The sequence below is a fragment of the Bolinopsis microptera genome, chromosome 8, assembly GCF_026151205.1.
Source record: "Bolinopsis microptera isolate Bmic1 chromosome 8, MBARI_Bmic_1.0, whole genome shotgun sequence".
Classification (NCBI taxonomy): Eukaryota; Metazoa; Ctenophora; class Tentaculata; order Lobata; family Bolinopsidae; genus Bolinopsis; species Bolinopsis microptera.
Window position 1 is genome coordinate 6,430,961 of NC_087079.1, and position 24,962 is coordinate 6,455,922.

General features: G+C 37.9%; 3 protein-coding genes across 3 annotated transcripts; 1 reads left to right on the plus strand and 2 right to left on the minus strand.

Annotated features, from left to right (window-relative positions):
- Positions 1-125: 125 nt before the first annotated feature.
- Positions 126-2,570, plus strand: LOC134819144 (cholesterol 24-hydroxylase-like). Its single transcript, XM_063828916.1, has 2 exons — positions 126-285; positions 507-2,570. The coding sequence occupies exons 1-2, from the start codon at positions 235-237 to the stop codon at positions 1,953-1,955; spliced, it is 1,500 nt and encodes a 499-aa protein (XP_063684986.1). The 5' UTR covers positions 126-234; the 3' UTR covers positions 1,956-2,570.
- Positions 2,202-9,663, minus strand: LOC134819145 (mannose-1-phosphate guanyltransferase beta-like). Its single transcript, XM_063828917.1, has 10 exons — positions 9,541-9,663; positions 7,548-7,695; positions 7,243-7,388; positions 6,019-6,174; positions 5,628-5,706; positions 4,950-5,063; positions 4,391-4,483; positions 3,667-3,770; positions 3,186-3,282; positions 2,202-2,960 (listed from the first exon to the last, which is right to left on the minus strand). The coding sequence occupies exons 1-10, from the start codon at positions 9,649-9,651 to the stop codon at positions 2,926-2,928; spliced, it is 1,083 nt and encodes a 360-aa protein (XP_063684987.1). The 5' UTR covers positions 9,652-9,663; the 3' UTR covers positions 2,202-2,925.
- A 1,861-nt stretch (positions 9,664-11,524) lies between these two features.
- On the minus strand, positions 11,525-24,884 carry LOC134820115 (uncharacterized). Its single transcript, XM_063830337.1, has 3 exons — positions 24,856-24,884; positions 21,573-23,551; positions 11,525-11,535 (listed from the first exon to the last, which is right to left on the minus strand). Exons 1-3 carry the CDS (start codon positions 24,882-24,884, stop codon positions 11,525-11,527), a joined length of 2,019 nt encoding a protein of 672 aa, XP_063686407.1.
- Positions 24,885-24,962: the final 78 nt, after the last annotated feature.

Below are 24,962 nucleotides of genomic sequence, written 5' to 3' on the forward strand. Positions count from 1 at the left end.
CCTCACTCACCCCCCCCCCCCCCCCCCCCCCCACCCCTGTTGCATGCCGGTATACCTCCTGCCAAAGCTCACAGCTGGGTTTACACAATTATTGTTAATAATAAGTGCGTAGGCAAGCTTGTAATATTAGATATACCGTACAATTAGTTGTAGTTTGGTTACCCATTACAATTGTTACCCATTTGCTACCCATTTGTTACCCATTTGTTACCCATAACATTGTTACCTACGGTAATGTTGCTTGTCGGTGTAATCGCAATATTAGCACTCTTCTATTACTTCCAGGTAAGCTTATATCAAATTCAAGTCTTAAATATCATGTTCATGGAGTTTTGAGCGGCAATGATACTGAGATAGCATTTGCATGCGTACTCAGACTATATTTTATTTTCATACTTTTCACCGTAAATTTTAAAATCAGATTAGCCCGTCACAGAACAAGGCATCACATGCTAACATGACCGGAAAAGAAAGAAAGCCGCCAAGTTAATAAAACACCATTTCAGGACACGATACAGAAATGGTTGTACTGCCAGAAATTCCGGCACATTCCCGGACCACCTCCGGACAGCTTCTTTAACGGCCACCAGCTCACTCTAATGGCAGCTAAGAAAGCTAACAAATTCCTGGACTGTTTCCTGACCTGGAGGGGTATTTACGGTGATACTTTTCAGTTTAGGATTAAAACCAGGCCGGTTATATTCACAGTTGACCCGGAGATCTTGAAGCTGATATCTCAGGATGTGGTGAGTTTCACCAAGGTGGATCACCTACCTAACCGGGCATTGTTCGGACAGAGAATAACTGGAACGTACAGTATCCTGACAGGAGGTGGCCAGGAGTGGGCTGTAAAACGGAGGATCATGAGCTCCTTTTTTGCTAAACAGAACATGAACGTGGTGTTTGACAGGTTGACTCCACTCATGTCCCGACTGTTGGAGACAAAGTTAAAACCTAGAGCCTGCGCTGGGAACGTCCTGGATATCCACGAGATATTCACCATTATATTCTCAGCTCTGCCGGGAGTCCTAGGGATGGAATGTGAGATGGGTGTGGATTCTCCGGAGGAGATAGGGCGCCGTATTAACATATTCCTGGACGTTATCCCCAGCCAGCTAGGTAATCTGAAGAAGGTATTTGGAGCTCACGTATCGACCAAGAAGCAGGAGACTATTGACATGGTGGTGGAGATGAGGATGATGGGGAAGAAGATGGTGGACGAGAAAAGGAAGGACATGGAGTCCTGGGACTCTAACCCTGAGGACGATCTGTTGGCTTGGCTGATCAGTGCTAACGATGCAGCAGGGCTGGGTGATGAGGAGGTGATAGATGATATCCTGACGGTGTACCTGGTGATGGATAACATGTCCAAACAGCTCGGATCTCTCTTTATCTACCTGATTAACTACAGGGAAGTGTTTGAAAAGATGGTGAAGGAGCTGAGAGCTAACCCTATCACAGACTACAAATCCCTCAACAAGCTGCACTACACGGAGATGGTGTTGCTGGAGTCTCTGCGACTAGCACCGGTCTTACTGAGAGGAACAAGGTGGCTGAACAAGTCAATCCAGGCAGGGAAATACTGGATACCAGGGGATTGCCAGTTTCAGTATAGTCAGTACGTTCTCCACCGGATCGAGGAGTACTGGCCTAATCCCAGGGAGTTTATCCCAGAGAGGTTTGAAAAGGGCATCCCAAATGTGGACTCCTTTACATTCTTCCCCTTCCTTGCGGGACCACGAGCGTGTCTGGGAAAACATGTGGCAATGATCGCAATGAAGATGACGTTATCAATGCTGGTAAACAACTATGATCTGTCCCCGGTCCCTACTGAAACAGTTCCAGTTATAGTTCAGACAATGGCAGTTACACGCCTGAAAGGGGGTCCTATGTACAAGTTCGATCCTCTTTATAGGGTTAAAGAATCTGCTCCTCAAGTTATAAATGAATACTGATCTTGTTTGTATCATGCCAAATGTCATGTGATCGGAGAACTGCAGACAGGGGTTTTACCAAGAGTAATTTAAATTTTGATCATGCAACTTAGGGTTCGAATATGAGCTGTTGAATATAATTCTTGAAGGAGCAACTTATCCTGTAGCGTCGTTTCTGAGTTTATTATCGTACCATGGATCTACTTGGGACATGGTTCCTAAGGGGTGTGAGCCTTGGTAAATCTAAAATAATAAATAGACTTTCGGACTTGAAGTAAAACACTTTTTTCAACATCAACAAGAGTAAGACGATGAAAACTAAAGATTGTGACAAAATCAGAAGTCTATAAATCATAAGTAGTTTACAATAAGATACCTTCACAATAATAAATGGCAAAATGTAAAACACTTACACGCAGCATATTAAAAACAAATCAGTACAGTAATTTTTAATAATTGTTGTTATTTGAACAAAAATCTACTTCTGTAATTGCAGGGTCTATCTCTTTATCACACAACCAAATATATTTCCATTCGAACTAAATTATAAATTCATCGGTTTAAAACCGTTAAAAAAAGTAGATGTATGTAACAAAACTGCACCATCTGTAATCTACAGGACAAAGTGAGATTAACTAGACTTACTAGTTACTAGACAACAACTCAACCCTCTGCAAAACATGAAACATTTTCTGTTCTCGTAAACAATTTCATCTCGATGGTTTCGTTTATAAGTTTTAGTTTCCTCAAAGGGAACCATAAATCCTCTTTCGGTTTTTTCGTGTTCAAATGATGTTCATTTAGCGAGAATCATTGATTTCTCCGCAACCAAATCTACCAGAAGCGATGGTATGAAGAGTCCAATATAAAACGCCTGCGTCTACGGTATCTACTATACTAGTTTACTAATTTACTAGTACACTATTACCCCACTAACAACACATGTAACGTTATTTCTATAATCTGATCGATTTTTGGATTTGGGTTCAGTTCACATTATTATAGCAGGATTAGGAATAGACTCCCCTGAAAAATATTGTTGTGAAGGTCAATTAAGGGAAAATACAGGGAAAATGAGGGGAAAATAAAGGGAAATGAATAGCATTCAAAGATTACAGATCTTGAATCAAAATCAGTTTGTTGTTAGTATCAAACTATATATATCCAGATTAAAGAAACCACGAAAAGTACTCTTTATCTAATAAAATGCAGAAACTTTTGCTTGAGATGATAGTAGAGCTATTTTCTAACCTATTTCTTTATGAGGTAATATCCTGCCCCCGTTAATATATAACTCATCTCGTATTTTAACATCCTCTCCTAACACACTTACTCCCTCCATTCTTACCTGTGGAGTAATAATACATGTCACAGCAAAAGACTATCACTATACGATTGTTCTAGAACTAGAATAGGGTTTCTAGTTTAAAATCAGGAAACTGGAGGGTTACTCAAAATTCCATTTTTATTGACAAATGGTAGTGGCTAATGTCTGAATATAAGGAAAATAAAATGAATTACATAATCTTCATATCAACCAACTTAATTAAGGGAACTGTAAGGATACCAGTATAATTTCTAAATAGAAGGGAAAAGCCACTCGAGACTTTATGGTTGTATAACGTATGCTATCACTCAATACTCAACTAGTGCAGTAGAATAACGTATCCTATTTAATTCAATACTCAACCAGTGCAGTAGTATAACGTATCCTATTTAATTCAATACTCACCCACTTTCCAATGTTACATTTCCATCCTACGATAGAGTTATTTATCCAAGAATGAGAGCCAATTTTGCTTCCTTCCATTATAGTGGTTTTCTGCAAACAAACACCTAATGATATAAAATAATTAAAGAAGACATAATATCATTATTATTATGATTACTATTGTGATTATAAATATAGAAACAAAATTCACAAGTTTTAACAATTAACCTCTGCAACGTGTTGCGCGCGGATACGCGAACATTGTGAATATGAAATAGGAGCTTTTTTATATTAAATTGTCTTCGCGCGTCACAAACTTGTGGCAGTTTGAGCGTTAATGTTCCGTATGCATGTCAGCGAACACGTCATTTATCGTTAATAGAGAGTATCCGTGAATGAATAGATGTACAACGATTGCGGCTACAAATAGTTGTCAATAACGATCAAACTTTTTCAAAATCTTAATTCTTTAACTTATATTCTTATAGCTTGTCTTCCACAAAATTCTTATTGTTTCGATATTGTAGAAACATGACAATGAGCCCGCCAAATATATGATGAAATTCTTTAACATTAATGTGAGTCTGGGATATTATTCACAAGTATATCTCAATAACAGAACCACTGCTCAGTCTATACCTCCGTACTTCTCAAGTAATGATACAGTTTTAAATAACTAATGTACTAATGTACTAATATGAATAATCAACGTATTTGATAATTAGGCAACCATATTAGTACTTACCGTCTTCAATTACACAGTTTGGTCCTATGACGACATCAGGACCGATTTGGCAATTCCTACCAATAGTAGCGGTTTTGTCTACTAATACGTTACCTGGGAAATAAACATTTGAAAAAGGTAGTTATTAGCAATAGGTCTACTGGTCTAGGAGTATTCCACTTCTATAAATTAGATCTAGTAATATTTACTATGTGGAATATGTGTACATTGATTTCGTGTAATCAGAAGAACTTAACAATTTCACGGGACCTATTTAAATGTGAGCACATTCAATGCTTCCTGGTCAAACACGATCTTATTTATTTTTTCACACTATTTATGTTACTATTTATTATTTATTATTAATTCATGTCATTATTTATTAAATGTGATTACGTGCGTGTTAATTAGGAACACTTTGAAGTTCATAAGTAAGAAACCTGAAATTATTTATAATAAAATAATACTGCCACGTAAATATCTATTGCGAATGAAACAAAAGCGGGCAATTAAGTTTTATAAGTTTATATCGCAGTTCCAAATTTAAGAATTTAGATTATTTAAATACTAAAACTCTTACCTAAACATGACTCGTTTTTGCAGAGTAGTTCGGGTTTCGTTCTGGAAACATGATCCAGATACATTGACGATCCGATGACGAAATCTTTAGGCTGTCCTACGTCCATCCAGTAACCTGAAAACATATATTTCAAACTAATTACAACACTTAAAATGTACTTTATCCATTAAATATACATGTGTAATGGGATGTGGATATTTCGACTTAGTGTAGTGATCCCACCAACTCCTAACAATATGTAAGATTGCGTCGCATTTCTCCAACGAGAGCATAAATAGTTCAAATTATCAAACACAGCCAGGATAATGTACTACTACTTTATAGTTTAAATTGGGTTGGGTTGCCTGCTACAGAACTCGCTTTAAACAAAACTTCCCGAGCAAGATGTCATCTTCATCTAGATGATGCATTTAGTAATAGAATTGACTTAAAACTGGTGCTGCTCTAATTTCCCATTGCATAATTTGCATCCAGTAACTTTTTAACTGTATTCAACGTGTGCAATCTTACAGTGACAAGATCTTACAAGCAAGCTTGTGACACAGTAAACTCTGTAAATTATCCCAAAATGTATATTGTATAACTGAATCTTGGCAAAGTACTCTAGCTAATACAGTTTACAATTACATAGTTCCTAGTTACATATTCAAATCTTTACATATTTGTTTGTGTTTTAACCTGGAAGTTCCATGGCGAAGAGTTCTGCCTCTTTACACATTTCTGGGAAGATCTTCTTTTCTATGCTTGTCGGTTTCAACTGAGAATCAATATGTCTGTTAAAGAAAAGTTAAATGTGTGATGTACATGAATCGTCTTGTGAACAAGATAATTTACAATTTTCTGAGCTCTGTGTACAAAATCAAAAGCTTACGGACAACTTTACTTTTGACAATTCAGAATGTAAAAAATATCCAATTTTGTTGGACATTTTCGATATTTTCAATATTCTGGATTGTTTAGATTGTCAGAATAGGTATGCATACAGTGCAATCCTTGAAATGAGGGAAATTTAGGCATCATTCCTTTTAACCTAAATAACGAAAATGATAAAAGCTACATTTAAAATTACCTCAATACGCTCCAGAATAGTTGTGTTAAAGAGATAAAGTCCAGCGTTAATCTTATTGGACACAAAGCTGCTGGGTTTCTCCACAAATCTGTCAATTTTACCATCGTCCGAGTAGACCACCACACCATAGCGCGAGGGTTCCTCCACTTTTGTTACCTAGCAACGTGTTACCGTCAGTATTTTGTAACCTAGCAACGTGTTACCGTCAGTATTTTGTAACCTAGCAACGTGTTACCGTCAGTATTTTGTAACCTAGCAACGTGTTACCGTCAGTATTTTGTTACATAGCAACGTGTTACCGTCAGTATTTTGTAACCTAGCAACGTGTTACCGTCAGTATTTTGTAACCTAGCAACGTGTAATCTCATTAAACTATATAAAAAAAATAAGTATAAAGAATAAGGAAAAGGAACGGGAATGAAGCCAATACCAGAAGTGAAACCCCACCAAAGAATAATTGATCCTTAGGTAGACCTGGTGAAATAAAGTAACTGAACTGTAAGTTTGAGAAAAGACGGAAGGAATAAAGGAGAGAGGAAATAAAGTTATGTGAACATCATCAGCAGATGACTTGGCACACCGGTTTCGGGGGTTTAATACCTGTACCGGTTTAATGTGCCAAGACCCCCTAGCAATCACTCGTCAGTGATCACCTGTTCACGTTAAATGTGATGTCAAGGATGTCGCTGACATCAAGTATACTGTATTTGTACAGAATACTAGGTCGGTCTTTCAGAAGCTTTCTGAATTTACTCTTCAGGAGTCTGTCATTATAACATCTTGAAAGAAGTGTCCTATAAAGGGTGTTGGTAGAACACAGAAAAGAATCAAGGTCAGAGATAATGGAAGAGTAACGAAGGACCTGACCGTAAAAAACATTATAACCAACAGAAGAGGAAATATTACCGTCAGTATTTTGTAACCTCGCAACGTGTTACCGTCAGTATATGGAAAGGAGGTGCAAGTCTGATTTGATACGTGACAGAGATGAATTAACCAGCTTTCAGAGATCCAGCCTCGACCAATCTTTAATCCTACTGTCACGTTTTTCGAAACATATTTTCTATAATCGCCGACATCAAATTTACCGCATATCTAATGACAACACAAGTAATGATCTACAATAAAATTGGTCAGAAATTTCTGATTTGATTACTGTTTGACATCACAATACTAAATGTATGCGCTCATTATTTAGTAGATCTCTATGACTTTTTGACTTACACAGATGGTTCCTTCGCAGCCATGTTTTGAATGGAAATCTAACATGTTCTTGAAGGGGTAACCACACACAACATCTGCGTTCAGCACAAAGAAGGGCTTCTCAGCATTCTCCAGTAACATCTCTCTGGCTAGAGCTAGTGGTCCAGCTGAAATGGGAATACGTAAAGATATATTTGTGATCTGTATGTTAATATTTTAGCGTGCTGGAAGAATTATAAGAATTAAGAAAGTTTACAATGCGTTTATCAAATCGAATGTTAGATAAGGTAGTTCATAACTTAAAACTAAAGCTCTCACAACCCCACCTGTCCCCAGGGGTTGGTCCTCGTAAGACATAGATATTCGTATGCCAAGTCTCTCCTCGTGTTTCTTGAGCTCCGTCTCCATGATATCAGCTCGGTACCCTACACCCAGTATCACGTGATCCACACCTGCTTCCACTAGGGCTTCTATCTGGGGGTAGGAATTTGTGGAATGTAGTGGGGTTTAGGAATTTGTGGAATGTAGTGGGGGTTTAGGAATTTATCATGATGCACATTTATTACTTACTTTTATTGTAAAAGTTATAGTTTAAAGAATATTGACAGCTTTAATAGCAACATTTTTGCAAATTTTATTAGATAAAAAGGGATGCCATGAGTTTGATGCATCTCTACTGAGATTCTTCAAGTGCTACCTTGAAAACAGATACCAAAGGGTTGTCATTGGAAATAAAATGTCTGCTCCCTGTCAGGTTAGATCAGGTGTCCCCCAGGGCTCAATTTTAGGGCCTACTTTATTTATACTTTTTCTTAATGACATTACAGAGGATTTGTCACCGGAAACAAATATAACCATGTATGCTGATGATACAAAAATATGGCGTAGAATCACGTCCCAGGATGACCATTGGCTGCTCCAGCGGGATATTAACAGTCTTCAAAATTGGGCTCATCATAATAAGATGGTGTTTCACCCTTCAAAAAGTCACGTTCTTTCTATTACCCGAGCATATTCTATGAATCGTAGTGTTAATTTTGTGTACTCAATGAATGAAACGGCTATCGAATACACAGACATTGAAAAAGATCTTGGAGTACATATCAATAGTAAGTTAGATTGGTCACATCACTGTGATATGATATACTCTAAGGCTAGTCAGAGGTTAGGCCTTCTAAAAAGAACATGTTACTTCACCAAGAACACTAAAAAACGTCGGGCCTTCTATCTATCTCAGGTTAGAAGTCATTTCGAACACTGCACAATTATCTGGCGGCCTCATTCAGAAACCTCGGTGGAGAAACTTGAATCGATACAAAAAAGAGGTATCAAGTGGATCCTTAATGATATTTACTTGAGCCTTAGGGACAAAAAAAGGTATTTCATAGCGTGTAAGGAACTAAATATCCTTCCACTCTCGGTAAGGTTTGATTACAAGGATATATTATATTTTCATAATATTTTTATGACATGTCAGTTGTGACATTTCCACCTTACTTACGACGTTTCATGGGAAGTAGGTTAAGGCGATCACATCTAGACGATCTTAGTATGATTAGTGACATTTCTCCTCAAGTTCCACAAAACCTTACGTCAAGCCAGACCAGATGTTCAGGCATATCTAAGTCTTACTTTTACAGAGCACACATTCTTTGGAATAAACTCCCTTATGAATTAAGGGAAATCTCAAGGCCATCCGTGTTTAAAACCCATTTAAATAAGTACCTCTGGACAGTTCTAAACGACCATATAACATCCTCTGACAGTTAAACAATTTACCTTAATGTAACTATATTGTCTAAATATAAATTGATAAAAAGTATAATTAATAAAATATGTTAAATTAAATAAAGTGTGTTTATAATTATGATTTATGGTACATTGTTATTTATTATATTTATATTTTAGGCTGTAACCTTATTAGTTCAATGGAATAAACCTAGCATGCCTTGGTTGCAGCATCGCTTCACTTATAGGTGCATTTAGGGCCCGATGTAATTGCTATGATCAGTTTACTGGTCAACTGGTGTTTCGGTGTCCCTTATTTTGTTTACACTCGGTCACTTGTCAAGGCATGTAAGGTCATTCGGCGATATTTTCTTTGAAATAAAATGATGTATTTGTGTAACAATTTGAAAGTTTATTGATTAAAAAAAATATATAGTTTGAATTGATTATTGTAGATGTTAACTGTGTACAATACTGATGTACTGCAGAAGAAGAATACCATTTTGAGATAAAACCTGTCAAACACTGCTTTCAGCAATACTCATAAGACAGAAAATTATGCCTACACGTCTTAAATAAGATTAAACAAACCTGATGAACGACGGTTGGTTTATTGCAGAATTCCACCAGAGGTTTAGGAAGACTGAGCGTTAAAGGACGGAGCCTTGTGCCAAACCCTCCCACTAAAATCAGAGCTTTCATCCTACAATGATGATAATATTAAAATATGATACTATAAATGCACAATTCAGTAGATCTGGAATTCAAAAGAGCCTTGTGTAGGTTAAATGTTTATCAAAACCAAGACAAAAGGGCTGGTTTTGACAGTCGCTGTGGGCACTAGTTATTGTTCATGGGTACACTTATTAGTGGATATTTCATAAAAAGAGAAATAAAATAATAAAATTTGCATAACAATAGATTCCCCCTCCGATAACTTGCCACGATATCTCCATTATCTCCACATAGATAACTCCGCAACCTCCATCAGGGTTAACATACTCCAGCTGCAGGCAGAGCATCCTGCATGCAGCTACTCTCTCATGCTATTCTTTCGTGGGCCATCTATAGGTCCGGGTTTTTTCTTTTTTTAAACCATTATTTACGATGGTCGTTGGTCGTCCCAGTATAGACAAACAAGTACCCTAGAATGTAGAAAAGCAGGTGCTGGGAAAGTGACTACACGGATTTCCCCCTCCAGTTATTGCATTAGTAATTGTTATACAGCCTTTTATTGAACAGATGCCTTCATAAGTTCATATGACTCTGTGAAAAGTTGTCTGTTTTCACGGCATAGCACTGGTTGTTTTGTTATAGATAGTTCACTGTTTGAGATTGCAAGGTTTTCTTGTTTTAATTAGAGGTGTTAAATTATATAATCAATATTCACATTAAAAATGTGATGACGAAATTTATTTCAAACAAAATATGTAACTGTGAAATAGTTTTCAACTGTAAAATAGTTTTTAACGAAACTATTTCAGAATATGAGTATGACGTAGAAATTTCGATACGTTATTCAGCTATCTATTTCCATTAGAATCTGTCTTCACTGAGTCTATTCAGTATTCAGACAAAATCAGAAATTTGAGTGAAGGAAACATCAAATGGTGAGACTCAATAATAATACAGTTACACGACTCAAACAGACTATTGACCTACCTTAAGGTCAATAATTTTGGTTTACTCAAGTTGCAAAGCTGCAATAAACATATTGCAAAGAATATTTCTCTCTGAAATTGACGATTGCCTCGATCTTTCGGTTTCAGCTTAACTCACTAGGCCCTAGGTCATGAGTAGAACCGAAGGATCAGAATATATGTTGCTTGTTGCTCGTATTAACTATAAAACATCAATTTTGAGGGATAAAGAAGTGTTTATAGGTTCTGAAACCTATTTAAGTCAATTTCTCGTGCAATTTTAGGTGCAGAACAGTTATCAAAATGAATTAATAACAAGGTCAATTTCTCGGTTATTTTTGAGCTTTTGTTCAGAAAATAATTCGGGACCTTCAAAGGGGTGTAACAAGAAGGAGTTACAAGTGTTACAAGCTCTGAGCCAGGTAGTGACAGTTTCAAGAATTCATGGGTCTGTTGCATTGACATTTACTTTTTATGATTATGTATATATAATATACATTTACTTTTGGAGTTTTGACGCGGGCGTGCAGCTAGCAGGAGTTGCACGCTGTGGGTACGGCGAGAAGGCTTCCCTCTTACTGTGGAGGCCAGAAACCGTTGACCGTAACCGAGAGAGCTAGAGAGAGAAATACCTCACCTCCCCACGAGAATCCACATCTATTATTAGCTTTAAGGACAAGTGTAAGTGAAATCTCAATCTCCCATGTCTGTGTTGACAATAGACTTAATTTCTAACAAAGAATTGTGCTCTAGTATTTTTTGTAAACAATGAAATCATCAAGAAGTTCTTTATCAAACACTGCTCCAATATGGAGTAATTGCAGAAGTATTATAATCTGACCATTGAAATATACAGGCATTTGAGCTGTCTAGATTTTGATATTGTAGTAGCCTTTCACTACTGCTTTCATTACTGTCTTGTAATTTCTCTATTCTCACATGTTATCTGGAATGAGCAGTCGATTTGTTATCATAAATTAAAAACGTTCTCGTTTTTCGATGCTTTATGTATTAAGCATGTGAAGCTTGTGAAAATGCTTTCAGTACTGCCTTGTAATTTCTCTATTCCCAAAATCCCAAAGAAATCATGGCCGAGGACCAGACACTGATAGATTCTCTGAAGTTTGAAATTCCTGCTGCCAGTGCAGTCCTTAGCATTTTTGGAACACTGGCTAATTCAGTATCCTTGACCTACTTCATAAAGAAAGAAGAAAAAGGTATTGGCGATAAACTACTGATGCTGCTGAATAGCATAGATCTACTACTCTGTATTACTGCGACAACATTGACCTGCCTTATTTCGTTATGGGTTCAAGAAGACAATGCAGATAGACCAGAAATGATTGTAGCTCTTTTTCTGTTGACTGTCATCTACTTACTTCTGATAGATGGGACAGCGTTTGTGACTTGTCTGCTTAGCGTAACAAGAGGAATAAGCATCGCTTTTCCTTTTTATCAGATAAAGGGTAAGTTACTAGTGATAGTAGGAGTGGTGGTGTTTATCATGATGGAGTTGAGTAGCATATTAACCGCAATATTTACTACAAACAAAATTATCGGAGCTTTGGTCTCCCGGATAGGGATGGGTTCACTGATGATACTGGTGGTGGTGTCTGCTACTGTTGTATCTGTATACAAGCTGACAAGAAATGATCTCCAGGGTGCAGCAGAAAGAGTGGACAGGAACAACAGGAAAGCTACATGGACAGTGGTTTTCCTCTCAGCACTCTTCTTTGTTTTTAACTCCATCTTACTGGGAGTTACGGTTGCTTATGTAATCTTACCTATGAGTGCTCCTAATTCAGAAAACAAATCATCTTATTGGGTTTTCTTAGGGCTATTGTTTGCAATCCCCCTTAATTCTACCATAAATCCAATTGTTTATTTGGTACGAATAAGTGATATGCGTCGTTTCTTGAAGGAATGCTTATCAAAACTGTCAAACATTATGCAGTGAAACAAGCTACTTGGCAACTTCAGTGAAAACTTTCACCTTCTCATTTATTTTTAATTAAAATATTCCGCTATCCCAGGTCAAGATCCTTAACTATCTAGCCATCTCCAAGCCGACCAATCACACAAGATTGCCCAGTTTGATGTATCAAACTTTTGTTTTTATTAGTTCCATACGACCAATAATTGGTCGTTCACACGCAAATAATTTCCAATTAGCAAATAAATAGTTTTTCTGCCGCGCTAGTTTTTTATGGTCGTATGGCGACTGAACGACCATATTTTGACTATCTAGCAAGTGCCGCGCTAGTTTTTTTTGGTCGTATGGCGACTGAACGACCATATTTTAAATTTGGCGCCAAATCTAGCTAGTTAAAATTGGTCGCCCGATTTGACCAAATTTACTATATAAATCCGCAATTCTGTAAAAACAAGTTCAGTTGTCATGGTGACGACCAAAACTGGGACAAACAATCCCTCTCCAGCTATAGTGTCTGGTGAATGGTGATAATATAAAGCGGTATTTTAAACTTTAGCATTCAAAATTGTATGGATTCAAGTTGGTTCCTTTAGTCTAGATTCATTTAGAAAATTCTCGAAGTTCGAGTGGTACAGTATTATTAGGGTTTGGCTTAAGGAAGCTTCACATCGACCGATTTTCACAAATCAATTTATTATTGTAGCTACAGCTGTCATTATCCTTTACCATAATTACCTTTTAATTCCCAGGATGTGCTCATGAAATCATCTTGAACAGTGCAAGTGGGAGGGAGGTGAGTCCAGCCACATACAGGGAACTCATATGTTCTAGGTGAAGTAAGCTTTGCATCCTAGAATCATCCAAGACCACAGTGCTAGTGTAAACACCAACAGTACTTTATAAGTGCATTTCCAATTTCCTTGCTCCCGCAATGTATTGCGACTCACCATTCGGTATCACAATTGTTACATTTCGCCTGGACGTTGTAGCATCAACAATCAATATCGTTTGCTTACAAGCGACATGTCTATAGCAAGCTTCAGATTCACAAGTCGCACACAAAATATCAACATAATGCCGAAGTCACTTCTAGAGTGACGTATCAAACAGTATACTAATGTACGAAAACGTGGCCCTCAATCGATATAACGAGTTGAGGAGCGCATGTTTAAACATGGTGGTGGACTATATAAACTGCTTGAAAAATATATCCTTGCGTTTCAAATAAATCAAAGAATTATCAGAAATTTTTAATCTAATTTCAAAATTTACGATTTCATACTCATCTGGTAATTATTTCAATGGATACACTAAGCACTGTTATACTCTAGATGATTCTAGGATACGAAGCTTGCTCCCCTGCACGTGGCTAGACTCACCTCCCTCCCGGATCCCTCTGGAGAAACTAATAATACTGACACTTAACCATCGGTATCATATGACATATATCACTTACTGTGCCAGTTTATCAAACGCACTCACTGCCTAGTAATAAGTTTCTGAATGTAATAATGTAATAATGTACCATTAGTCGTGAAACTGAAGACATGTCGTCTCATTTCACGACTACTCAATTAACTTGAAGTTTAATTGTTTATGATAGACACACCGAGACTGATATCACTCTCACGAGGCTGAGCCAGCCGAAGGCTGGCGAGGCCGAGATTGAGAATGACTTCACTCTAACGAGGCCGAGCCAGCCGAAGGCTGGCGAGGCCGAGTGTGTAAAAACGACCATCAAAAACGCCATAGGCGACCATTTCAAACTAATCTTGACCTGGGTCCGCTATTTAGTATAAAGTCTTTTTTATTTTATATACCATACCAGTTGTTGTAGTTGGGCTTTTAGCCAGAACAAGTAGACAAGTAATACTCTGCTTTAACATACAACTCTAAGGGACCTAAATAGGGAATAGGCAATAGTTAGTACAATGTAATTAATATAGATAATAACATCACAACAACTTCCCCATTAAGTTGAGATATAGCTAGATTGGTTGTGATTTGAGAATTTAATTTTTTTAATTCCGGGTAACATGATTTATGATTTGCATAATATGTTCACTGTTAAAGAGTGTTCAATATTCTATAGGGACATTTTCAGACATCTAAGGGTTAAGGTTTGAGCTAGGTTTGGGTAATATATGCTATGGTTATGCGGGGGCCTAAAACGTTGAGACACATGAGTGGCTAAGTTGTATCACGTCGTGACCCACACAGTCGTTTCACTATGGTGTAGAGTTTCTACGATACAGGGGGAGCCGCGCACTCGTGCGCGGCGGGTCATACAACGTATGACAATGGCTAAGTATTTGGGTTTAAATGTCACGACAATTTCAAAGAATTAGATGTCTAGCACCAAGCATTGGTGACGAAGTATGTTGTTTTGTAATTGTAATCTATAGCTATTAATTAAGTTGCTTTCCTTACAACTAAAAGGCAGTGTTTTATTATGTTATGATAATTTTTGAATTTTAAACTGAAATGACATATTAAATAAAACCTGTCAAACAATTACACCATACACTAAGCCACTAAGGGGTCGTTCACATATTACGTTCACATAGCCATGTGTATACGCGTACTGCGTGACGCGCTTGTTTCACAAGTTGAATATATCCTCCTTTGCCGCCTTTGGCGGTCGCGCGCTACTGCAAGCGAGAGGGCTCTGGTATGGTTAGAGCAACATATTACGTAATCAGCTGAGGGGGGTTTCCGAATGATTACTCTAGTGTAATTTTGACACAATAGCTATGTGTAAAACTGATTACGGGGGGGGGGGGGGGGGGTAAAAATGTTCCAAAAAATGATTACGTAATATGTGAACAAAATTTAAATTTTATTGCCATATTACAATACACTATAATTATATCCTGTCATCACTCCTGGAGTAATATATGTTTATTGCACTAAACATTTTTAGTGCGGTGCTGCGGGCGTAAGTTACAGAAAGCAATTAAAAATAAATTCCCTTTACATATTTCTGATCAGATCAATTTCGGTTATATATTGACTGTCATGTTGATGCTATTTAATTGATAAAGTTTATTCTGTATTTAAACATTAAAGATGATGTACAATGTAGAGGTTTTAATATGACGTAGAATTATAGCTAGATCGATATGGCTTTTTTATTTCTTAGTAAAGCATCTTGGGCTATACTGGTTCTAACTGTTGCTCCTAATCTGATAATTCTAATGACAGTGACTGCTCCCTATTAACCAACCGACCAACATTTTCGGTCGAACCCTAAAATTACTAATACCAAATTTAAACCCCACATATGTGTGTATAGTCTCCAAATCTTCTCTTATCTCTGCTCTCGGACTTTGTTCTTCTGAATAGAACTGTTTGTATACTTTAACAAATAGTGATTTTAACTTTGAGATAAACTGCTATATTATTATATTTTTGTACCAATGTTCACCTAACTTAACGTCTCTCACTGACACCATCACCCGGCAACCAATTTTAAAGTAAAATTTATTAGGAAAGAAAAATTTTTTAGGAAAGAAAAATTTTTATTTACCACAAAACAATCAATACATAATGTTATATTCATAAATAAATTCAAATTTCAATTTCAAACACATATACAGTACGCCGCACACACAGCCACAATTTTCAATTGTTCAGAAATTCGTAGGTCAGCTGTAGGCGCCGCGCACAGGATCTATTTAATTGTTATCTTACAATTACATGTCGCATTTCTTAATTACTAGAGCCAAAATTTCAGAAGCAAAATAATTTAAAACATATTTCTGTCGTTCACGCAGTACAGGCCGTGAGCACTGCGATCTAATTAATAGATCGAATAATAATAATGGAGAAATTCCAAAAACCGCGCGCTCGTTATTTGTGATTAAATTGAGTGCGCGCCTCTGTGAACAGCAGTACCGCTCAAGCATGAAGTACTAAGCGGTACGCAGTTCTGCGTGAGGCGTAGACATTTGTAGCACACGTTTCATTCAACTAATCAATTATGTGACATGTAATTATATTAAAGCAAAAAGAATATTAATTTTAGTAATAATTGACGTAAACATATGTGTTTAAATGACATTTATAATCTAGCGAGTTACCAATAATATAATACTATTTGTTTGTATTATTGATTATATATGTGTTTACACTAGCCTATATTATGATGGAGATATACATTATATAATTGCTCCAATATTCAACACTGCTAAACAACAAATACCTACTCGCCCATCGATGAAGCATGAAGCAGTCGCCAAAACAAAGCTCAAAGTTAATATACCTTCGTACTTCGTTTTGGAAACTGTAGAATGCCAGTAAATAATTAGTGTTTCAATCGTGTACTCGCCACTCGAGGCCGAGACAAACGGCACCGGCTCCGCCCCGCAACCATGAAGTAATGTAAGCAGTAAGGCGGGGCGGTGGTGTGCGCCGTTTATACTATACGGCCCACAGCACGAGACATTTTGAGCTCCAAGACTTAAGACTATAAAAGTCCCGAGTTAAACGTAGCGACTTACCATCGTCAGCCGTCAAAAATTTAGAATTTGTATTTTATAAACTCTACATCTGATATCAGTATAACATGTAATTTAGTTTGTTATTGGCTAAATTTTTAACTCGATTAAGCGATGCAGGCGAATGAACTAGGCTCCTCCTCCGTTAAAAACACAATGAGAGGGGATTGTGGAAGAACACGAACACTATTCGTTATAACTCGTACCCCGGGTACCCCCTAGAACTATGTCCCATCAGAGAGAGCCCATCACCCGTCAGATCGAAAACAGTGTTTTAATTTTGATATATGCTGTACCAATTACAATAAATGGTAAGTCAAGGCTGACGTTGGTAGCAAAATATAAAGTGACACGTTACAACAAAATAACCACTACACATTGTAGCGCGATGCGTTACTGTGCCGCGCCGCGCACTTAATAAGGCTTCTCACACCTGGCTAGATCGGCGAGATGCGCTACTGTGCCGCGCCGAGCTGCCATGAATTGACATCGTCAATTAACACTACACACTACACACTATAACTATTGTACACAGTACACAGTATAACTAAAATATAAAATATAAACAAGTTACAAGAGACAAAAGAGTTTACAGAAGAGGTTTACATCGGCTCAGCACCGCCAGGACATTGGCTATACACGTGGGTCAATTAGTTTGATTTGGTATGGTTCGACCGGGAAAGTGGTCGAAATTAGTGCTCTTAATGAGTCGTCACTGTCGTCTGAATATTAGAGCGGGAACTTCCCAAGTTTCGGCCGACAACGTGCGCGCACAGCATCGGCGCGCAATGCTATGCGCGCGCGTTTCAATATTGCTGAGTCATTCGGCGGTTGCGCTCAGCGTAACTTGGAAATGAGTTGTATGTTGTTTACCTAAATTCAAGCATGGTAATCATAGATAAGCTAATCAGGGCACGTGTTTATGAAAATTGTACGTGTCCTTCCACAATCCCTTCTGTTGGGTCACACGTTATTGGGAACTGAGATCGTTATCGTGTAACTAGAAGCAGTATATGCAAAGTAACTTTGGTGATAGGTGATAGGCAATATGAAATTATAACACATCTTACTTTAACTTTATCCCGTCACCCATGGACTTATTAATTAACGGCTGGTGGTGGTGTCATCGTTCGTCGTACTCAAAACGTTTAGCGGTTGCGAATGCCGGCCCATCGAGGAAAATCTTTTTACTTTGTATTTTAACCATTATAAAGTATGATTAGTTGGATATAGTACTGAGTTCAAACAGTCCCCTAAACGAAAAAGCAAACATTTGATTTTTGTTTCGGCGACTGAATCGTTGATGGGACGGCAAATATTTGTTGTCGAGTAGTGTTGAATACTCATATTAACATGATTATTGTTACCTGGGGACCCCAGGCTATTATGTTCATTAAAGATTTGGCGGAATGACAGGCTGAGCGCGGCCCAGTAAGATTATTGATTTAATTTAGGAATTGTATATAACTATCTTTGACCAAGTTTAATTGTTAATGAGAATGCACCCCAGCACTGGGCGCGCGCGGCGGCTTTGATGTTAGCGGCTATGGGCTATAAGCTTGAAGCTAAGCAGCTGCAGAAAAAACGCCGCGCGCGTTCACAGTTCAGCGGACGGCTTTTCGTTTTTGATTTTACAAATGACAAAGCAACTTTTAATGATTATTAATGGAATTATCGGATATTTATAATTCAATATGTATTGATTCTTCTGTGGAAAATAAAAATTGTAATTTACTAACAAGTTTATTATCGGATGTTTAATTATATTATATTAATTATGTTTACTTATTATTATATTAATTGTGTTTACTTATTATTACATTAATTATGATACTATTATTCATTGCAACTCTAAATTTTGTTTTCGTTCAATTTTGTTTTCCTCTTGCCACAATCAGCCAGGTAAATTTATATTTGGTGGATTTTGATGAGCACGCACGCAGCACGTATCTGTTTCATTTGTATTGTGCGTCAAAATCTGTTTTCCATATTATATTTAAAATATATATGAGATGGACAAGGTCGAAGGTTATCTATTTGAAAAATTGATATTGAGTTATTTTACTTTAATAGTCAAGGTCTGAACGTGAAAAAAGTATAGCCCAGCTTTTATATCGGTTTAGCTTAGTGTAAAGTGTTCATTTTCTATGAATTTCTTTTTGAGATGCCCAGAGAGGCATTATTTATAATGTTATGTTATGTTATGTTATGTAGTGTTCCCGAAGGCTCAACAAATTCACTACTTTCTGGTTGAGTCGAAATGTCATTATGCCGGTAAAATTTTTTTGATTGTTGAGGGAATTTTTTGAATTCTTAAAGGGTTGATTTTATATAGGGTCATTGCTATATTATGTGTATATTGTTTGAATAATTTATATATATAATAAATTATGCCGACAATGAGGGGTCATAATTGTTTCCATTATGTCTCCGCTACTAAAATGTTTAATGAGCCCAATCACTCATCACTTAACAGTTTAATCTTCAAAGTGAGTTGTACAATCTAGGTTGTTTTAAGTAGCTGTTGATAGTGTAAAACAGGAGTGACTTGATCGTTTTCATAACTTCGATTTACAATTTGTACCATAATAAAACTAGCACTGCCATGGGGTTCAAAAAGGGTCATTGTAAGCCTCCAGCGTAATGGTCCTAAGTCTCTGCCCCATGCAGTGCCTGTCAGCATCAGCTAACAGAATAGCCCTAACATAACGATCAAGCCACAAATTAGTTTCTATAATGATTTAATATTGTTGAATAAAGAGATTTGAATATAATATTTGTTTTATTCTGAAAAAAAAAAAATATTTGTTTTATTCTGATTATGTGACTGTATAGAATTGTTATTATTGTCATTACCATCATGTTACTTTCTGCTGCAATAACTTGTTCCAAATGATTGAATAGTTCGCTGATTATTAGTCTCAAAGGATCACGTTTCGGTTCTAAATTATTTTAGGATTGTTGACATTTGTAAGATTGACATGTTTGATAATAATCATAATAATAATTATTTAGTAGTGTAATAAGTATTAAAACACTTTCATACTTTTGACACTACTATATTTTGATACGTTTACCGCTACTATATAACAAATAACATAAGTCTGAAGATGGCATTGACTCCGAAAATTTGCCTACACTCCTAACTTCCTGATTCATTTGTCCTTGTCTCTTCCAACCGGATATTATCCAACTATCAATAACTTGTTTGTACTAATCAAAAAATCTATTGTTACCTTACATTTGCACACTTACGAACATGTTCTACGATTGCACCCAATAGATATTTGCCACTATCGCATCATGATAAGGTTCATTTTCATTGTTAAAATCTTACTGGATTTCTTTTGTTAAGCTCATTAATGTTGAATATGAAGGCATAATTGTCATTTAATTTGGGCTATTAATCAAATTAAACTTATCAGTTTGGCCCGAACTATTTATTTTGCTACAAGTAATCATCTTCTATTCTGCTCACTTCATCAGACACTTTTCAATCATGATAACAAGAAAAATAAATCTAATCAAACTTCTACATACATACATGTTACATGGTAAGGTCTCCTCCTAGTCGTTAGAGTGGCCTGCATCACACACATCGCGTTGGCGGCGTAACATATGTCTCCACTGTACTCGGTTGGTAGCCAAAGCTTCTGTTGTGTCGTTGTCGATGTTTTCAACACCTGTAAACTTAGCAGCATCTTCGAGTACGCAGGACTTCCAGTTCTTACGGGGTCTGCCCCTTGACCTCTTTCCATAATTTGGCTTCCAGTTCAACAGAAACCTCGGTAGTCTAGAGTCTGGCATTCTAACTACATGTCCATACCAACGTAGCCTGGCAGCACTGATGAAAGTCTCAACTGACTTGATGCCAGCCCTCCTAAGAACTTCGTTGTTCGACACATGAAAGAACCATTTAATCCTAAGGATCCTTATCAAGGAGGTTTGATGGAAAACCTCGAAACGTTTCATCTGCTTTTTGGTGGTGTTCCAGACTTCAGCTCCATACAACAAGATGGTGAGGACAGCAGCCCTATAGATCCTGATCTTGGTTGGAGTCTTTATAGTTCTGCTATTCCAAATGTTCCAGAGCTGATGAAAGGCGCCATTAGCCTTCTGGATACGGACATCCAGGTCTCTGTTGATTGTCCCATCCCCACTGATAGTTGCACCCAGGTAGACAAAGTTGCTAACCTGCTCGACGGGTTCACCCTCAACCGACAGCTCAATACAATCATCCTTGATGAAAGGTCGCTGGGAGGCGCACTTTGCTTACAGCCATGCATTGGGTCTTCTTTGCATTTATTCTGAGCCCAGCGTAGGAGCTGTAATGAACTAATAGATCAGTTGACTCCTGTAGGCCTTCCCCTGAGTTGTCCATAATAGCCATGTCATCAGCATAATCGGTGTCCAGAATGACCTTTTCCTTGACCGTCTTCATCTCTTTCTGCAGCACTGCGCCTTGACTGATGATCTTGTTGGTCTCAGCCAGAAATGCAGAAAAGTTTGGGCAGAAATTAAAGACAGGAGGTGCTTGAATGTCACCCTGACCTGTGCCTGAGTTAACATCAAACCAGTCTGTCAGCTCCCCATTAACCCTCACGGCACTCATGGTACCCCCAAAAAATGACTGAAATATTCTGACATATTTTTCAGGCAGCCCATAGTGTCTCATACTGCACCAAATAAAGTCCCTTCTGATAGAATCGAACGCTGCCTTGAAATCCACAAAATTAATGTAAAGAGGAATGTTAAACTCAAGACAGTTATGAATAATAGTTCGGAGAGAATAAATCTGATCAATACATGAGCGGTTCTGTCTAAATCCGCACTGATTCTCCCTTAGGAGACACTCCATACCAGCATGTAACCGCTTAAGAAGAATCATCTGAAAAAGCTTAGATGCTGTAGACCTTAAGGTGATCCCTCTGTTGTTCCTGCAGACTGAAGTGTCTCCTTTCTTCCCAATAACAATGATCACACCCTTTAACCAATCTTCAGGAACAGTCTCTTCTTCCCACACTTTCTTGAATAGACACTCTAGTTGATCAACTAGAGCACTCGCACCATACTTCAGTTGCTCGTTAGTTATCCCGTCCACTCCTGGGCTTTTGTTGTTCTTAAGCTTTGTCAGAGAATAACTAATCTCGTCTCTGGTGGGTGGTCCATCCGAACAAGAGAGAGAGTTAAAGTGGGGTTGGGGTGGTACTGTATCAAGGTCGGCAAGGTCGACACTTGATAATGGAGGATTCAGAAGTTCAGTAAAGTGCTCCTTCCACCTATCCCTCTGCTGTTGGGGATCCGTGATCTTCCTACCGTCCTTGTCCCGGACACAAGATGCTTGAGGCTTCTTGTTCTTACCAGAGATCTTCTTGATCTTTGCCCATACCTCACGCTGCTGACCTTTGCTCGCTGCTTCCTCAAGATCAGTAGCTACTCTAACTGCCCAGTTATTGTCGTCTAGCTTGCTGCTTTTCTTGACTAACTTATTAAGTTTAGAATACTCTGACCTGTTCGCGTCTGAGTTTGGGTCTTTGCGCTTAAACTGTGCCCGCTGAATCAATAAATCCTTGGTCTTCCGTGACAGGTGTTGCTCCTTTGCCTTCCGGGGTCTTTTGCCTAGTACCTCCAGTGAGACATCAGTGACGGTCTGACTGAGATTACGCCACATATCCTCGAGGTCGACCTCACTATCCAGACTTGCAAATCGGTTTTGAAGAGCCACATTGTACTCTGTAACCGTAGTACTATCCCTCAGGCGCTCAATGGCAGGCACATTGGGCCTGTTGGCGTTGATCTTTGTCACTGACTGAAGTTTGATTTTCAGCAGTCCTAGAACCAGGTAATGATCGGAGCCGATGTCTGCCCCGCGATATACCCTAACATCATAAAGTGACTGACGAAACCTCTTTCCAATGCAGATATGATCTATCTGATTGACGGTGAGCCCGTTGGGGGACCGCCAAGTTCCCTTGTGAATGTTCTTGTGCTCGAAGAGAGTTCCCCCGATGATAAGCTGGTTCGTCGCACAGAAATCCACAAGTCTTGTCCCGTTGTCATTTGATGAGCTATGGAGTGATTCCCCACCGATGACCGCTTCACTTCCATATCTGCCTGATGTTACTTTTGCATTAAAATCGCCGAGCAGTAACTTGATATCGTGACGAGGTAGCCCATCAAATGTATCTGTGAGTGTCCTATAAAACTTATCTTTCTCACTCTCCTCTGCACCCTTAGTTGGAGCATAGGCCACAACAACAGAGATGTTGATTTGCTTACTATGCAGCCTAGCAGTTAAAACCCGCTCCGATGTGGGAGTGAACGATATCAGGGAGTTTCTGATTCGTTTTGAAAGACTGAGACTGACTCCCTGTCTCTTGATCCCGTCGACTCTACCGGAATGGATGAGTAGACTGCCATTGTCCAGTAGAGTGGTGCCAGATCCAGGCATGTGAGTCTCGGTGATCCCCAAAAGATCCAATCTGTACTGATCAATGTTTTTACTAAGTTGGTAGAGCTGTGTAGATGAGCTGACAAGAGATAGAACGTTCCATGTTCCAAAACGTAAAAACTGTTTGCAATAAACTTCTAATTAATCTTATTAATGTCGTATGTCACTTAAGGGGGCCGGGGGGGGGGGGGGGTCTTCATCAAAATTCTCTCGAAATTGACTTTATAGTTGTTTCTGGTAGAAGGGAGTGATATCTACCAGCTGCTTTTGGTTCCATGGAAAAATATTGTTCCTAGCCGAAATTATCGCCGGTCTAAGGTCAGCGCTTATGTGTAATTGTATTGCGCGAGCGATTTTCAATCGCAAATTCTGAAAATCGAGTCTAAAAATCTATCTTCTCCTACATTTTTTGAGCAATTACCCTGAAACTTTCAGGATATGTTCTAAGGACCATTTAGAAGAGATTGTTCAAGCCAAAATTTTGAGATAGGCCTTTAAAAAATTTTTATTCAATTTTGAAAATCTTGGACCTCGTTTTTTTACGATTTTTTCAGGTCCGAGATTTTCAAAAATTAATAAAAATTTTTAAAGGCCTATCTCAAAATTTTTGCTTGAACGATCTCTTCTAAATGGTCCTTAGAACATATCCTGAAAGTTTCAGGGTGATTGCTCATAAAATGTAGGAGAAGATAGATTTTTAGACTCGATTTTCAGAATTTGCGATTGAAAATTGCTCGCGCAATACAATTACACATAAGCGCTGACCTTAGACCGGCGATTATTTCGGCTAGGAACAATATTTTTCCATGGAACCAAAAGCAGCTGGTAGATATCACTCCCTTCTACCAGAAACAACTATAAAGTCAATTTCGAGAGAATTTTGATGAAGACCCCCCCCCCCCGGCCCCCTTGACAGCATTCTATTTACATTCATTCAATGATATTCGTTGTACTTATCTTTCTTTATTCACAAGATAAGAAGGACCCAAATCAAATCCCTCGACTATGTATAGTAATATTTGAGAAAGGTTAGTTTAAAGAAAATTCTTACATTCAATCAAATCAAGTGTTGCGATTGGCAGAGCATAATACGGTTCAAATGGTCCATTGTTACCAATATTTTTGTAATATCAATGATACTCAATTTTCTAAACACATGTTCTACATCATGCATCATCGAAAGTTTCCAGAAATTACACTTCCCAATCGATATCACATGAAATTGCAATAGACTGAGCACAGATTAATAGTACCAATGTGCTTAGATTCACCCTCAAATTAAGGACTGTATTCATTTAAAACGTTGGTGATTTTTCCATCACATCTACATTAATATCGCCTGATCTGTAGATTAAAAAACAGTCTTCCCACAGAGTAACTAACCCATTAGCAACTTTTGTCAATGCATCCATAGTTCTATCTGCATCAGTCAGATGATGAACAGAATATGTGGCCAAAATTCATAGAAATAAAGGAATAAGATAGTTACA

Coding starts and splice junctions, on each gene's coding strand:
- LOC134819144 (XM_063828916.1), top strand. CDS start 235: ATGTTGCTTGTCGGTGTAATCGCAATATTAGCACTCTTCTATTACTTC. Junction 286..506: donor CACTCTTCTATTACTTCCAG/GTAAGCTTATAT, acceptor ACACCATTTCAG/GACACGATACAGAAATGGTT.
- LOC134819145 (XM_063828917.1), bottom strand. CDS start 9,651: ATGAAAGCTCTGATTTTAGTGGGAGGGTTTGGCACAAGGCTCCGTCCT. Junction 7,696..9,540: donor AACCAACCGTCGTTCATCAG/GTTTGTTTAATC, acceptor TCCTACCCCCAG/ATAGAAGCCCTAGTGGAAGC. Junction 3,283..3,666: donor AATGTAACATTGGAAAGTGG/GTGAGTATTGAA, acceptor ATTACTCCACAG/GTAAGAATGGAGGGAGTAAG.
- LOC134820115 (XM_063830337.1), bottom strand. CDS start 24,884: ATGGATGCATTGACAAAAGTTGCTAATGG. Junction 23,552..24,855: donor TTGACAAAAGTTGCTAATGG/GTTAGTTACTCT, acceptor ATCTCTTGTCAG/CTCATCTACACAGCTCTACC.